Source organism: Triturus cristatus, chromosome 4_2, assembly GCF_964204655.1.
Source record: "Triturus cristatus chromosome 4_2, aTriCri1.1, whole genome shotgun sequence".
Taxonomy (NCBI): Eukaryota; Metazoa; Chordata; class Amphibia; order Caudata; family Salamandridae; genus Triturus; species Triturus cristatus.
This window is the reverse complement of record NC_140586.1, coordinates 259992007-260009994: the sequence shown is the minus strand read 5'-3', so window position 1 is coordinate 260009994 and position 17988 is coordinate 259992007. Positions and strand designations below refer to the sequence as shown.

The window sequence follows — 17988 nt, the reverse complement described above, 5'->3', positions numbered from 1 at the left end:
GTCTTTGTAGACACTGCCCATGAAGCATGGTCCATGCAAGGAGTATACAGGTGACCAGCGGATTACCAGCTTGGGTTACTCACGCACCATATACTCACCTGGGCCCATAAACATTCATACCAATAAGCTAGTAGTACCGCCGGAGCCAATATTATTTTACCTGCAAGATTTCGTTATCTTTACCCAAATCTTACCAAACCAATCTCCTTGTCAATAAATTTCCTCTGGTCTATGAATATAGTAGCTAGTAAAATAGGTAGAAATAATCATTTAAGGTTTTCTCTAATAACCACAGACTCAATGAGTTTATAAAGTTTTATCTGATCAATAATTTTGTGAGTCAAAAATCAAATACATGTTAACATCGGGCTCATTCAAGAAATAAATCAAGTTTTGTTCAATATAAGTCTCATTAAAATATTGATGACAGTACCTGAAGAGGGAGAAAAACAGAGAGCAGGTACAAGGACAGATTTCACAGAAATATATTTACCTAAGATGTTAGATGAACCCAACTCCTTGAAGGTGAGTCAGGTGGAGTCCACCAGGAAAGGTGGAAAACAGAGGTTCAGGGCTGGGAAGGTGACCTTTTTTAAGTGCAACGCCAGTGTCGCACCCCTCTCTGGCACTACTGTCCTCGATTTTCTTCCGCGACTCCCCTTCTAGATGATTGGATTATCGCTCACTATTTCGGTCTCTCAAGCAGGGTCTCTGGCATCTGCAGGGTCTGAGACAGCGTCTCTGACAGAGTCTGTGGCAGCATCGGTGCCGGGTCTGTGATGGGTAACTGACCTGTGTTTCTCTCTCCGACACCTCTATCTAACTAACCCTCTTCAATTATACTATTCTGTGTTCGTGTACCACCCCAAATGTTTCAATATCGTGAAATCCCCTATTTCTGATTGGACAAGGCAAGGAGGTGAGTTCATCACACCATGCTAAATGTAATATTTTACTTTAGGTTCATTGTTCAATGTTCCTGCCCCTTAATTTACTTTCCCAAAGCTTTATTCCCACCCGTATTCCACATTATGCATAATACATTGTATGCAAAAATTGTAATTTCTTATTCCTCTGTCCGGGTCAATGGGTTAAGTTCTCATGTGATTCTTGCCAACTTGACCTTGGCTGGGTTTCAAAGTGTCATCATAGTTCCGGGCAGGGTTGAGTGCGCTTGCGCACGGGTCAGGTGGGGTAAGGATTTCTGTCACCCTCTGAGGCCCAAATACAAACTAATAATAAAGTCAAAGAAAGACATGTTAAAATACGAAAATAAATGAATTCACTGTATACCACTTATATCTACTCTGTCCCATTTACTTAAATGTATCTTTCGCATTAGCAATTTAGCAGAACTTGCAAGGTTTAGTTTAAGCAAGCATGCGCATTAACATGTGAGTACAAGCGGCCATTTTAGAAGCTATTGCGCAGCTGCAAAAGTTTCCCTCCAAGCATAGAAAACGTCATACTATGTAGATGCAGTTTACACACGCGCAGTGAAATTCCCGTGTTTTGTTGGCCATTTTTAGTGGGACTCAGGTTACTAGTTAATAATACACATAGGCAAGCATCCCCTCGATACGATATATTGTGTGTAATGCAATTATTAGTATTCACAAACAGATTGATTACGGTATTATACATTATTTGAGAGGATTGCATCCGAGACAGTTTCTTTTTTACGAAACCTTGCTCCATCACAGGGTATGTTCTTATGCCACATCAGTTACCATTAGCTGTGCATCCATAACTTCCATCTCACAGCAAAGTTCATTACATCACAGATTCACTACATCACAGAAGTCACCTTCATTACATAATTAATAACCGCACATGGGACATCACCATTCTCTAGGTCAAGGCACAAAATATATCTGACCTAAAGGTTTCTAACTTAGTTGATTCACTTTCCTCACGTCTGGGAAAAATAAAAAAATAAACATTTCAAAAAATAAAATTCAAATTATGATGGTTAATAACACATGTTGGCGGTCTGAATATCCATAATAATTGTCAGAATATGTTAAAACTCAATTGTTATCTTATTATTGATTCTATGAGCCCCGATTTCAGGTTTTTCTACTAGCTGATGGATTGCCAATTCTTTACCTACCTGATTGTTGGCAGTGAAGGGTGGTAGAGCCCCAAATTATTTTATGCCCATGTCTGGTCGGGTCTCCACAAGATCGTCACTTCATCTTGACAATTCTGAACACTGAGGGCATCATTCCAAATGCCCTGTGTACGTATGAGATGTGTTGTAACTCCTGTCACAGCACACGTCGAAATATGAGTTTGATGCATTTTTTCACATCCGGTAAATACTAGATAGCACATGCTGACGTTTATTAAGGGAAATAGGCCCGGAAAATACCAGTAAATCTAGTAAGCACCCAAATCTGCATGGTATGTCCTATTTTGAGGGCAAACCTTGTAATAGATGCTAAATATTGCACATTATAAGATCCTCAAAAATGGATGCTGGATTTTACTGTGAGAGATAGTTACTGCAGTGGTCATAGGGGCATGTGTAATGACACCCTTTAAGTCCTCAATGACTCAGTGTAGAGCAGCAGCTCGCTTCTGGCATGACACCATTAGTGTAGCAGACGGAGGCATATACCAGAAGGATCATGGCAAGTTATGCATCCCTAAACTATACTCTTGTATTCTCTTGTAGTAGTGGTGGAGCTCCTGAGAATGCAGGTTGGGCATCAAGTAGCTTAAACAATGCTTCACTCAAGACTTGCCATTTCACCTCAAAAATGGAAAAAGCATCGGTAGGTGCAGTTCAACTACAGGTTTGTGGTACCCTGACGGTAGACAGCCATTGCAACGAAGCTGTTACCCTGCAAGTCATTACATCGCCTGCGTTACAACGCATGCGATGTAACAACGCGTAGCCATTACTACGCATACCATTACATCGCATGCGCTTTTACAACGGCTGTTCCGTTAGACGACGCTGGAATCAGGATAGAAGAACCATGAGGAGAGAGAGGTAAGGGGGATGGGTCTTAGGGTGGGGGTTACTTTTTTAGTGTTAAGGGTAGTGTCAAAGTAGTGTTGTAATGTTTGTGTAGTGTAGGGTTGTGTTTTAGGATTTAGGGTAGTGTTGGGGGTTTTGCAGGGCAGTGTTAGAGTGTAGGGACTGGACTGGGGGTAAGGGAGGGTCGTGCTGTGGGTAGTGTTTTAGGGTTTAGGGTAGATTTGTGGTGTTTGTGTAGTGTAGGGTAGTGTTTTAGGATTTAGGGTAGTGTTGGGGGGTTCGTGCAGGTTAGTGTAGTGTTATTGTAGGGATAGGACTGGGGGTCGGGGAGGGTCGTGCAGTGGTCCTACATTAGGGTTTAGGGTAGGGTAGGGTGGAGTCACTTACCTTGCAAACGTTTACCATGAGTATACCTTTACCACGCATGCCTTTGCGTTGAAATGGCATGCGTGGTAAAGGCATAGTCGTGGTAAAGATTTGCGTTGTAATGGTAGTTCTTGTAATTGACATCGCATAGTAATACCCGCGTTGTAATGGAATGCCTGGTAATGCTATGCGATGTAATGAGTCATATCCACCCTGACCAGAGAAATTGGATGAGAGATTGCAGCACTGCATCAAGTTTCCTGGTGCTGCACCACTGATTTGATATGGGCAGAAGACAGAGGATATCAGTAGTCGCCATCTAAGAAGAGAAGAGGAGTTTCTGCCTATAGTGGCAATTATTAACACCTTCAGCAACTGATCCTTTGAATGTAACTAGCCGAGGTGTCCTGAGGAACTCAGGCATATTCAGCAATTCCAGGTAAAGTGCACAACTCATGTAAGCACTGGTGTGGTCAGCAAGCTAAGATTTCCTTGTTAAAGAGCTCCAAAGCTCAAAGCCACACCACTGAAACTTTTCACAGTGGAAAAAAACTGTCTTGGACAAACCTATCCTGGCTGAAGAGGGGTGAAACCCCGAAACCGGTCCTAGGATGCTTGTTTCTGGTTCAGGGAGGACCTGGCTTGGCAATTCGGGCTGTACTGTTCCCATGAGGTGCAGGGTCAAGACTGATTTGCATATGGCCAGGTCTAAACGAGGGTGGCATGGTGAGCAAAACAACGATGGATTTAGGCCCAGATCTCTGTACTGGGGTGAATATATGACATTGTTCTGCATTCTGTCCATCAACTGTTGTTTTTGCATTTGTCACCCCGAGTGGGACCGGTATGCTCAGACGTGAGTCCCGTGCTCTCCATGCCACTGGAATCAAGCTATCCTGGCTGAAGAGGAGTGAAACCCCGAAACCGGTCCTAGGATGCTTGTTTCCGGTCCAGGGAGGACCTGGCTTGGCAATTCGGGCTGGACTGTTCCCATGAGGCACAGGGTCAAGACTGATTTGCATATGGCCAGGTCTTAACTGGGGTGGCATGGTGAGCAAAAAAACGATGGATTTAGGCCCAGATCTTTGTACTGGGGTGAATGTATGACATTGTTCTGCATTCTGTCCATCAACTGTTGTTTTTGCATTTGTCACCCCGAGTGGGACGAGTATGCTCAGACGTGAGTCCCGTGCTCTTCATGCCACTGGAATCAAGCTATCCTGGCTGAAGAGGAGTGAAACCCCGAAACCAGTCCTAGGATGCTTGTTTCCGGTCCAGGGAGGACCTGGCTTGGCAATTCGGGCTAGACTGTTCCCATGAGGCACAGGGTCAAGACTGATTCGCATATGGCCAGGTCTAAACTGGGGTGGCATGGTGAGCAAAAAAACGATGGATGTAGGCCCAGATCTTTGTACTGGGGTGAATGTATGACATTGTTCTGCATTCTGTCCATCAACTGTTGTTTTTGCATTTGTCACCCCGAGTGGGACGAGTATGCTCAGACGTGAGTCCCGTGCTCTTCATGCCACTGGAATCAAGCTATCCTGGCTGAAGAGGAGTGAAACCCCGAAACCGGTCCTAGGATGCTTGTTTCCGGTCCAGGGAGGACCTGGCTTGGCAATTCGGGCTGGACTGTTCCCATGAGGCACAGGGTCAAGACTGATTTGCATATGGCCAGGTCTAAACTGGGGTGGCATGGTGAGCAAAAAACGAAGGATTTAGGCCCAGATCTCTGTACTGGGGTGAATGTATGACATTTTCTGCATTCTGTCCATCAACTGTTGTTTTTGCTCTTCTCCAATTAGCCTTATCTGTGGTCCTTCTTTTAAAGGTGCACTACTTTTGCCTTTATTTAATTAGAAGTATATTTGGGAATTCGGAATACATTGTTTAAACGTGTTGGATACAGTCACTTGAACTAATTTAAATACATTTGTACTGGATTGTGATGTATCTGCATAATTGATTTGTCTGTAATTTTCCTCTCGGTTTGGCCTAATTAAGCCAAGCATCCCTTGACGCTCTCCCCAGAACCTTTGTTTGATTACATTGCAATTTCAAAAACATCAGTCTGGAAACTTCATTCATTATCTTTATTTAATTTTCCTATTTTTATTCACAGATTCTCTTTCTAAATTATTGAAAATAACATAATTAAAAAGTGTAATTTTCGTAACTTAAACAGGACCCAAATAAATGGATGGACAATTTACACAAATGAATGAGATCAGGTAAATGTCTTTAGTTTATTTTGTGAAAAGTAACAAAGAGACTAATATTGCTTTGCTAACTGCAAAGGGTGAATATGGAGCAAATAATAAGAATGAAATATGCATATAGAAGAATAGTAGCATGAACAGTTATTTAATATTAATTCAAATAATGAGGCAGAAGCTGTACTGCTAATAAGGAGAACTGTGATCATTTTGGTACATTAAATTAGGACCTCAAAATTCTTAAAGGCTTTATTAATAATATTGAGGAAAAAGATTAATCCTAAATGTAATATTGATGCTTACATTTTATTACAAGTAAGGAAAGAAAAAGGCATACAAATGCAACTAGTTTGAAATTAAATACCTGTTTTTTAAACCGTAGTAGAGTTCTGAATGTCTATTTTTTAATGATTTTAATTAATCATATACAATAAGTGCATTATTAATTCATTTGTTCATTTAAATGATGGTTATTTGTAGACTAAGGCTAAAATTGTGTTAATAGCAGAAAAAAGTAGATAGGCAAAAAAACTGAATTTTTTTAGTACTAAATAACAAAAAACAATAAAGCGGGATAAAAAATATTAGTGGGTAAATAGGAGAATAAAGATAGCTTGAAATTATATCAAAATAATGCATCGTCTGGCATTTTGTCATAAGTTAAAAAATGTTAACATCATTGAAATCTAAGCAACTGTTTATTTGGTTAACTAATTTGAAACCTGAAGCTTAAATTGTGTATGAAATGCATAAGCATTCCCCACATTTTAGCCCCATTATTGTACAACGGAGATAACTTTGCAGCGAGAACTGTACTGTATAACTAGCACTCATACACTCATACAAATGCAGAGAGAAGTTTTGGAGCTAGACGTTTTTTCAGTTTGATTGTGATCCGGGTAGCACAATATAAAAGAAGATCCTTGAACTCCAGTATATGTTCCAAGAAAAGAGAGCTGTATCAGGAAAGCTGTATCAGAAACTTTGTCAAGCCTCCTTTTCTGATTGACCAAACGCTAAGCTTTTCCATTCTCCATCCAGTATTCTTTGCAGAACATGAAGTCTAATTTACCAAAACATAGTTTGTTGCTACAGCCCCATTCTGTTACTTTTGTTAGAGTGCCCACCTAAAAAGTTGTTTTGCCATTCCACTAGTGTTCTTTGCTTAAGAGCCTAATAATGTATTAGCCAAAGAGAGAACAGGAATATCTATAGCTAAAAACATCTGGGAATTGTATTTGTATGTGAAATGTGGGATTTTACATTCAAACTCATGAATATAGTCAGGCGTTTTGGAATCCTGTCGAACGAGCACACACAAAAAAAGGTGTCTCATTATATACAATGGAACAAAAGAAAGAATAATTCTACACTCAACTGAAAGCCTTCCTTCATGAAAAGCGCCTCATTCAGCACTCCGAATCCAGCATACATCACTGTGTTTCTTTGCATAAGTGACATCACTAGTTTCCATCCATTCTTTTCTATCCTCCTCCCCTACTTTGACCAACTTTTCAGGGCAGTCCACCGTCTAGGTGTCCCCAGCTAAGGGCAGACATAGACATTACCTATTTGGACCTGCTCGGGTCTGGAGCAACCTATTGCCAGAATCTCAGCTCCAAGTAAGGTATCTTCATCATATGTCAAAAAAAACCATCAACCCCATTCGCACATCTAACACATCTAACCTCATTTACATTCTAATGAACAGTGCACAACCCATGACACAAAACAAAACATTCAATTGATGCCCATCAATGCACACTCTTCAGTCATACACACTGTAGACATGCCAACAACATGACCCAACATAACGTAGATGCTCTCTTCATCACTGAAACCTTGTTCATACCCTCCTTCACACAAATCCTGGACGTCCTCATCTCTGAAGGTTATATCATCCAGCACATAGGCCGCACCCTGAAAACAGGAGGGGGACTTGCAGTTATAGCTAGGACATCCTACACTGTTAGTAACTGTGCCACACCTACGTCTTTCAATCTCCTCTCCTAACAATTCCCGCTCTAAACCTCCAAAAAGACCTCTTCTTATCTGATCTATAGACTACCTAGACAAAACAATAATTTCCTTGAAAATATGTCAGATTGCAACATCTCTGCTTCAAATTAACAGATCCACCCCATATTCCTCAGAGGTTTCAGTCTCCACAGCAGAGGCATTACAAAATCCATAAAGGAAGATTTCAATACACTTCTCAACATACTGGAAATAAAACAACTTGTCAATAATCCAACCCACACCAAAGGCAAAACACTTGATCTAATGCTATGAGTGTCCCCTAATATCCATAGTCCTACACTTAAAGCCTCCGGGATTACCTTATTCTTTCCAAAGCACTCCGTTCTGCACTGCACCAATACTTTCCCAGAAACCACAGTCCCTACTTCAGTGAGCAAGTGCAAAACCATCAGCCTTTTCTTTACTGAGAAGATTGACAAAGTGATAGCCAATATCATTAACACTTCCACTGTCCCCACACTTCCAGCCATCAGCCATTGCCTCACTTCCATATAGACTACCATTAATCTAGTCTCTCACAATGAACTCTCCAATGTAATGAACTCTCCTCTGGCAACCTCCTATGAAGCCAATACCTTTCCTTCTTCGGCTCATCCAATTCTGATTGTCAACTAACTTCCTGAAACTAACCCCTGCAAAGACTGAATTCCTCCTGTTTTCAAAAGCACCAAACAACCTCAGATTTAAGTATTGTTCTCCAAAGAAACCCCATCAGGATTCACCCCTCAACTGACAGACCATGCATATCTCTGGAGTTCGCCCTCAACACACCTCTCATTCAAGCAACACATTGCCAGGAAGCCCAAGACATCTTGTTTCCATCTTTCACTTTTGAAAGTTTGAGAGACCTCCCAGAAGATACATCAGAACAAGTGTACTAGCTTTATCTCTCTCCCATCTAGATAGTGACCACCCCTTGCTCAGCTGTCTCCAATATACAACCCTAGGACCCCTGATAGATATCTCACTGGCGGAGGCATAGCTCATCAACAGCTCTAAGAAATTCAACTGCATCACCTTCACCTTAAAAGTCCATTCCAGTTGGATCACTTATAAAGCCCTCAACAACCTGATGAAAGCTTAATTGGCAGACAAACTAGCCACATCAGGGAGACAATGCCAGGGCAGGAGCCTTGATATAACCACACTAGAGACAAAACTTGGCTAGAAGGAAATATCTTCTACATATATGTACCCAGGATCTGGAACATCATGCTATATGTTATGTTATGTGTATTTGTAAAGTGCACTATCATCACGAGGGTATCCTGGTGCTGAGCAGCTGTGTGTGCCTAGCGATTCTAGAGTGGGTTGGTTAATTGAAAAGCCAGGTCTTCAGGTTATTGCAGAATAATTCAAGAAGAGAGGAGGAGGCTCTGATGTGGAGCAATGTAAGAGAATGCCCAACCTCCTGATTTGGTTCTGCTTATATGTGGGATGTGTGTGAGTAGGAGTCCTGCAGAGCAGAGGGGTCTGGCTGGTTGATGGAAGAAGATGCAACTGTTCAGGTAGGTGGGGCCTAAGTTGTGTAGTGGCTTGAATGTGTATGTGATGAGTTTGAAATAAGCATGTTTGTGTATCGAAAGCTAGCGGAGATCTGTGAGATATGGTGCAATATGATTTATGTGAGGGAGGTTGAGGATGAGACTGACTGCAGAGGTCTGTATGATTTGTAACCTTCTAGTGAGCTGCTTGGTGATCCTGGTATAGAGGGTGTTCCCATATTCCAACTTGCTGGGGGCTAGGACATGAGTGACAGTTTTCCTACCGTTGCTTGGGAGCCATTTGAAGATCTTCCTCAGCATCTTCAGGGTGTGGAAGTAGGATGCAATGACAATGCTGACTTGTGCGATCATGTCCCATTTGCTGTTGATGAATATTCTGAGGATCCTGGCATGGGTTCTGGGTATGGGTATGGGACAAAGCTTGGCTGGGCACCAGCTGGAATTCCATGGTTAGGTGTTCTCGCTGAAGATCACTACTCTTTCTTGTCAATGTTAAGTTTGAGACAGATGGCTTTCATCCAGTTAGCAAGTTTGGCCATTCAGGCAGTGAACTTGTTTCTTGTATTGGGGTCTTATCCGAGAGGGGGAGGGAGAGTTGTGTGTCCTCAGTATAGGAGAGGATGTTGATGTAATGTTCACGGAGGACGTTGGCCTGAGGAATCAGATATGCTTTGAAGAGTGTAGGGCTGAGGAACCTTGAAGCACCCTGCAGATGAGTTGGTGGGCCTCCGAGGAGTGAGGTGCCATGCTGACAGCTTGTGTTCTATCTGTTAAGAAGGAGCCGATCCAGTGGAAAGCGGGACCCTGGATGTCAATCTCATGCAGGGGCCTGATGAGACTTGGGTGTGAGGCCATGTCAAATGCTGCAGAGAGATCCAGGGAAATGAGGGCTGTCGAATCTCCTCTGTCAAGGATCATGAGGATGTCACCTGTGGCGGTGACGAGTGCTGCATCCTTTTTGGCATCAAATCAGCACTGACCCAACTACAATTTATTTTAACAGCCGAAGACGCACAACTTCAAGGAGTACTACCCCTGACCATATGGTCTACCTTTGACATTCCTCAGAGATTATATCTTGAGATACTGGACTGTACTTGCCCTGTGGATAAGCAAAAAACATTCTACAAGTTGAAGAGCCATATTCATTAAACCGAAATATGACTTGAGACACCATTAATTTGTTCCAAGATGCAACTGAAATTTGAATTTTCTCCATAAAGAATTAGTCAGTATTTGGTAAACCCATGTGCCGCCAACTGAACACATTAGGGAAAGTTTGCTAATGGGCTGGAATTTTTACCATGGTTGGTCAAGTGTGGCTAATTTGCACATTGCCAAACAAAACAAGGAAACAATGTTCTACATGCTATTGATGAGAGATAAACCAGTTCTGATTCATCAGCATGTGTCTTGCACCTGCAGTGCAAGATCACTCTCACAAACACCACAATAGCAATAAAATAGACACTGCTGCTTATCTTTTGTACTATTGTATTTTTATTTAGCCCTGTACATAGATCATTGTGATCTGTAGGCAACAACTCACATTTCCATGTTTAATAGACTTCCATCAGTGTAATAGTGTTTTGCCATGAACAAAAAGGCGATTCAGACTTTTTTTTACATCACAATCACATGGACAACATAAAGTGTTTGTTGGGCTAATTATTTTGGCCAAGTGGCTCACATTTCTATTGGGATGTGTTATTTGGTAGTAACTCCAGTCCGGCTGTACATTTATAAGTGTAAAAGGTGGATTTGGTGCACAGTAGTCTGGCAATATTTTTAACAGGTTTTCAATAAATTTGTTAAAATAGATTCACTTGTTTTCCAAAGCCAAATTATTGGAAGAAACATGTACTGTATGAGCTGAAGAGGCGAGAATTTATGTGGTTTGTATCTAAGCATAGAGAAATGTGTGGCAACAGTTTAACACAAGTCATAAAATAGCTTGTTTTGGTCTAACACAGAAGTTATAATTGATGTCTTTGGTATACAATGTTACTGTACAATGCTTACAAATATTTTACAACAGAACAATGATGTTTAGGTTCACTTCAACACTGGAAGTAGTAAGTCTCATAATTTACAATAGATTTTAAATAAAGTACATTGATGATTATGAAGATTTACAAACATTTATTTGAGGAAATTATTCCAATTTTTAAAGATGGTTGTATGTCCCTGAACAATGTTCCACTAACTTGAAGACATGCTACAGTAAACACATATATTTGGCTTCTTCATTCTGGATATATCTTACATAAAGGTGAAACCAATGAATAATAAATTAGCATTGTATTCATCTACAATGAAACTATGATATACAATAAAATTAAACCATTACATAAATCCTCACGAAAAATGAAGGGGCTGAAGAATTTTATAAACTTTCTACAAGTGATTGTACAGCCAAAAAATAAAAAACAATCTAAATGAGATTTCTTTCTTGATTTTAGTGTCTCTCGACATAATTAAGTACTGGTAAAAAATTACCAATCAGAAAAACAGAAAATTAAAGAAATCATTGCTTTGCAATTTGTATTATCACAGTTCTTTCCCACAGGACGTAATGCATGTAAACACTATGTTATATCTGAATTTAAAGTACTAATACTTTGTTTTTAAAAAATACACTAATTCACACTTGCAGAGTTAACTTTCTGGAGAATGAAATAAGGCAAGACTTTCAAACCATGGCATGACATGTTATAATACTGATATCTTTGTTTCCTGACAGAAATGCAATTATTAGTCCTTCTCCAATATGTGATTTATCACAGTCATTCATCTGCTTTGTATGAACTGGAACATCTCCACTCTTTCCTAGTTGAAAAAAACTTTTATTGTTTTTCTTTCTGGCAGACATGGCATCTGTATGACTTTTTTTTCTTCAAATCTGTGTAGTTTCCATTGTACAACTCATAGCTTTCCAAAGCCAGTCCCCCTCCAACCAATGTTACTGCTAAAGCATATTTGGGCCAGCCCTTTAAAGTTCCCTAAGAGTGTGTAGATACCAAGATGTATGCAACTTTCCTGTGGTGAGAGAAAAGCATAGCTCGTGTAGACATATGCTTCCTATTTCAACACAGGCGCACAAGACTGCTTTGAAAGGAAGCAAGTAAACAGTGCTCTTCCTACCTCCGTTTTTATGCTGAGTAGGTAGATTTTGTGATCATTGCTAATAGCTGAAATGTAATGCTTTATACATTAATATAGAATTATTTTTGAGGGTTCAGCTTTTTCTGAACATAATTTTCGGCATGACGTTATGCACTGGCAATATCTTAATATCTGTATGCAATATCCAAACGTTACATTTCCCCAATAAATAAGTATAAAAATGGTATTGTACAATAGCTTTTCAGGGACAAACACTTCGTCGCAAATTTACCATGGTGATCAAAAAGCTAATCTACCTTACCATCTTTGTATTTTGTTTTTTGGTTAAATAAACAGTACCTATACTCACACAAAATACCAAATTATTTTTTCTACTGACGGAGTGACAAGCAATTTCTTTGATGATTATGAAGGAAACAATTCTGCAATGCCAAAGCATATGCTTGTATGCAATTCATGTACTTGTGTAAGTTTTGAGTTCAACTTTGTGTAACACACACCCTCAATTTGAAGATGACTAAAGAGGCTGCTAAACAAATTTTGAATACTGCTTATGTCCAATATCAGGCCGACAGCGCAGCATTATAAATATATTTTTTTTTATTTAAATCTTACGTCTATTTCTGCATTTAGGCATTGTATTTTTGTATGAGCTAGAAGAGGAGTGTTCTCTTAACAGGCACCTAAAAAGAGATTGAAACATAAATGTTTTTTATGGTTCAAAATACTAGAAGATGTCCTTGAAGAACTGACATAGAAAACGGACTACATTGAGAAAGTGAACACATTTTTGCCGACTTGAAGTAATAATTCATATTTCCTGAAAAGTTAGCATACCACTTGATGGAACGTGTTCTGAGTTGTTGAGGTATGGCGTAGATGATGGTGAGGTGCATTGTGGGTCCAGTTGGTCTTGCTCTACGGAGACATTTGAGTGCACCGCCAGGTTCTCCACATGATTCAATTTACAGCACAAGTGTGTTTCTTTATTTTGTTCCTTCGTAGTGGAAATAAATCCACTTTGATCTACAAGAACTGTTCCATCACTTGACACACTGAGTCAAACATCCAACCAAAGTCTCTGAGGATGAACAGCTTGTGATTCACAGTTTTGCCTTACAAATACCCTGATACATCACTTATTAGTATTAAGTATTTGATTTCCATACCATTCGCATAGTCTTACAACCAGTTTCCTTTTACTAAGGGCATTGCCTGGAGCAGCTCAGTGTATTAGTCTTGCAAAAGTACCAGCTCTTGTGGTCACGCGCTAAGCTCGCTTGGCGTGCAGCATTTCGATGAGGAGGTTATTGCACGGCACATCCCCATTCAGGTGTTTGTAATAGAGGTATTCCTCTGCCTGCATACTGATGCCCCTGATCTCGGGTAGCCGGAGGAGAAGCTGCCCAAATTTGTCTGTCTGCTGCGGGTAGTGGCACATGGTAAAGTCCAGCAGAGCCGAGTTCACCTGTTCATGGACGCCCTCCACCAGCTGGAAGTTCTCAAGGTTCTTGACATCTACATGGGGGGAGAAAAACAAGATGCAAAATGGCTGAGTTGCATTTTAATTGCTGTTTACCAAAGCAGTCTTCCACAACAGAATACCTGTCTCCAGATAAAATTCTACTTTACATGCTGCTGAATATGCAGCAAGCTGGGCTTTATTTTCAGGGGACATCATCACACGTGGTCCTAGGCGCGCAACACTGATGAGCTCCTTGATACACCTCCAGTCAATTAGACTCCAATACATTTCGAGCAAGGTCAATGGTCCTGATACAGCACAAAGGGGAAGGGTGAAATTTGCTAAAACACAGGTCGGTAATACATTGCCAGCAAATGAGGCCCCCGAGGCAGAATCCTCTTTAACCTGCTATATTACGCAATTCATAGCTCTCTGTATTCATTTTTCTGACCCAAGGTGAAACCAGTGTCCACACTAGAAAGTAGTTAATTCCAATCAAAATTGACAGGGTTCTTGCTTCTGTTTGACGTTTTCTAAATGACTCGGAGAGGCTCTCACCGGCCCACCCCCTGGTAATGGGCCATCTGGTACACTCCAGTGGCTGCCAAAATAATTTTCTCTGCGAGAATCCGTCAAAAATCTGTATTTCAGTGACTAATGATCTCCACATAATAATGGCCATGCCCTCGAGGCGGAGAACAGTGTCGGAGATGCTGAATGCCCTTTGACCTGCACCTAAATTCTGATTTTAATTTTTTTTAACACAGCTCTGCAATGGTGACTGTAATATTTTTAAGAGTGCTATTATCATTCAAGCCAAAGATATTTTATTTGTGATCTCTAATTCACAATTGAAAACAAAAAGTATTTAAACTATAACTGGAGATTACAGTTAATGATATATAGAGCAATAATATGCATTGAAGTGTGTTCCCACTCTACTGAGGCATTAACACCTGTTAATTGCCTGCCCCTCAATTATGAAGTCAAGCCAAAGGAGGGTGTGCATAATAGGAATGGTGATTAATTCCCAGGTTCAAAATCTGATTGACACAGCCAATATCAGCATTTCGTAGAGGATATTAAATATAATCATATTAAGTAATTTTACTCTTGTACAAATGTCTTAGTTAACAAATCCTCTTTACATTGTATTCTTTAAAACATCATGTCAGCTTTGTTACAACCTTTGTAGCGTGCCAGATTTTACTACGAAGTGGACACCAAGTGCTCGACTGCGAATTAAGGACTATGATGACATTGATGAAAAATGTAATTTGCAGATAGCAGCGCATGTCACAACAGTGTTCTTTGGCAGACAAGTGATGTCCTTTCTGTCACATTTTGTATTCCATAGAACAGTAGTGTCCAACTTAGGTCCAAGAGGGGTCGATCCATATTTTCAGAACAGACAGGCAAAAAATATGTACATGCAATCAATCAAAATGGACACCAATAATATATCCTGGAAATCTAGCATGGGCCGGGCCCTTATGGGCCTATTTTGCACACCCCTCACACAGATTCTCCGTCAGTGGTAACTGTCACTATATCCCAGTGAGATTTCCAAAGGATCCTATTTAGCAATCCTACCAAGACCTTCTGCCTATGCATTGCGTTATATATATATTAGGGTTTTTAAAGCCTCTTGTGTTTGTTAGTGTGGAATACCACACCATGACTCCTTATATGTGGGTGTCCTATGCACTTAATAACAGCGGCACAAATAATTTGGTTATGTGTGGTCTAGTTGTCTGCATATTGATTAACAATTTCAATGTCACTGTCAATTGACATTGACATATTGAATAACAATTGATATCAATAATCATAGTCGAAGAAATAAGGTTTGCTAGAGTCCTTGTGTAGTCAGTAAGATGATGTAGTGTAAACTGCTTGCTAGAGTTTTGAGTCCTGCCAAAGCAGATAGGTGCTTTGATACTTCTAGATTCAGCCCACGTCTCAGTACCTACAATACTGCTCAGAGGGCAGAGATGGTTAAACACCTGAAGTGTGGAGAGTGGCCTATTAGCCATTCCTCCTCCCCCCACCCCACCCCCACGCTGACCCACATCCCAAGCCCCGGTCACTTACACTACATCATGAGCATGAACATACAAGGACCTCACTGCTCATCTATGTAATTAATAAGTTGTATTGTTTTATATAAAATGTGTGACATTTATGGGACGGCTCCCTTCATATGTTTACATACAGATCAAAGATGACTCCCTCACAGTCATACACAAAGTAACTTAAGAGCGAACCATAAGTCGGCACGACTCCAATATGTGTACAATTCCCCCAAATTGTCCTGGCAGGACCAACCTCCAAATCAGGGATGGTAAGAGGAAGCACACAGTAACAAGCATGAATGCATCTAGAATATTGACCTGTAATAATGCTGGGATATGATATGTGCTATTGAATATTACTGCTCCTGATGAATATTGAAACAAATGCCAATACAAATATTTGAGGAACAAATAAACAGATTCACACCACGGCTTAGGTAAAAGCAGCTATTATTGTGAGCAAGGGAGAGTCCATATTGTGGTGTGCATGACTTGTGGGGTCAGTATGGGTCTCACTTACTAACCCATACCAATATTCCCCATAGTTAATGAATTCATATTTCACACTCTTCCATTCTGTTTCATCACTCGTTTTGTCCGTTGCTTGTTCTCTATAAGCCGTTCAAACTGAGGCTGGACCCCGCTCCTGCATTTGAACTGTTTGAGAGTTGGACTTCCACTGAAAGCCGTGTGGGGGTGGGTGTGGTATGAGGGGAGGAAGCGCAAGTATGGTCTAGGTTAAGCAGTAGGCTGTTGGAAGTGGAATCAGGGCGGCTGAGTGGCAATCACGGTTTATTTAGCTGACACCATCATGTGATCTTGGGCAAACCGCTAGGCACCGGTACATCGACATGCACACGCTGTCAGCTCTTAGAAATAGTTTGCCCCCCTATTAAGCCCTACTCTTAAGCACGCATGCTATAAGAGTGACGTGGTGTTTATATGTATTTATTTTTCTACTTTTTATAAGCATATGCAACGGAAACCAAAAAATGATGCATTAAAAAGTTAAAATGCTGTTGTTGATAGGTTGCAGACATAAGTTTGCAACAACAACAAAAAAATTCAAAAGTGCACTCCTTTTCAGCAACTGGTTACATGCGATCAGGTCAAAATGCTGTCATTCACAGTGCAAGGCAGCCAATAGATGAAGTGGGATGACCTACGGCGCTCTGGTGGGTAGAAGCAAAACGTGATACGTGAATGACATTTGAACTGGCCAACGGAAGAAAAGGGCTGACCAAAAAAATACCTATTTCTGTATACCTACTTTTGAGTAGGAGCGCCCTCCACATTTGAGAGCAGAGTGTGCCTTTCATTGGTATAAACGCTGTGATTTAGGGCACGCAAGAATAGGTATTACATTATTTTTTAAACACCCATTTTAAGCTGTTCTTGATGTTGTGACGAGAGATAAAGCATTTTTAGCCGCTAATAGGTTCCGCTCCCCATACAAAAGATAGACACCGAGGCTTGGAGGCCTTGCAGCGAGAAACAAAGGCGTAAGACCCCCCGTCGCAAATTCCAACCGCGGCAACCTCTTATCATCCCTTCTACGGTAGCCACTCGGGGACTAATTAAGAACTTTTTACATGAACCCTCCGCGCCACGCGATCACAGCGCGCGCATACATTTTCCTGCCCCCATTGATGAGTACACCCTGAGGTCTTTTTGAATACATTGTATGTTTTATGAGCGGGGGCTGTAGCTCTGCTGTCATACGCCGACTGCTCGCTCACCCTCTGCCTTACCTCTGAAGATGGAGGCACAAAGATTCGATTAATTAATAAATTCTTAGGCACTGTGTGAATGAAGCCTCTTTAAACTGCGAATGCGACTCAGTGGGTCTGGTTTCACCAATAAATGCGCCCCTGAGGACTGCCGACTATTATACGACTACACAAAATTAAACATCTGTAAAATTAAATAACCAATGGAAAAACTGCCATTTGGTACTTTTGAGCTCGTAACAAGAGTCTCGCCGGTCACCTCTAAGAAAGAGCAAGCACGTGCAATGCGCATTTATAAATTAAATGAATGATATAATTACTTAAGATGCTAGTAACATCTGCTGTATGCAGTTTAAAAACGTCAGAAAGGCAGCATGGGACCAGTGACCTCTTGAGGGTTTTTGGTGCCCCGAGCAAGACAATTTCGAGCCCCCACCCCCGACCCCTGTGCGGAACAACTTTCGATTTATTACCCA

At 40.9% G+C, this 17988-nt stretch overlaps 1 protein-coding gene across 5 annotated transcripts in view; it reads right to left on the bottom strand.

Moving 5' to 3' along the window:
• Nucleotides 1-10598: 10598 nt before the first annotated feature.
• Nucleotides 10599-17988, bottom strand: part of NR5A2 (nuclear receptor subfamily 5 group A member 2) — a 325502-nt gene continuing 318112 nt past the window's right edge. For all 5 annotated transcript variants that reach the window (XM_085601455.1, XM_085601457.1, XM_085601456.1 and 2 more), the window contains one exon: nucleotides 10599-13760. In XM_085601455.1, coding sequence (XP_085457581.1) covers nucleotides 13513-13760 — 248 coding nt within the window. In that variant the 3' untranslated portion in view covers nucleotides 10599-13512. The remainder of the gene's footprint in view (nucleotides 13761-17988) is intronic.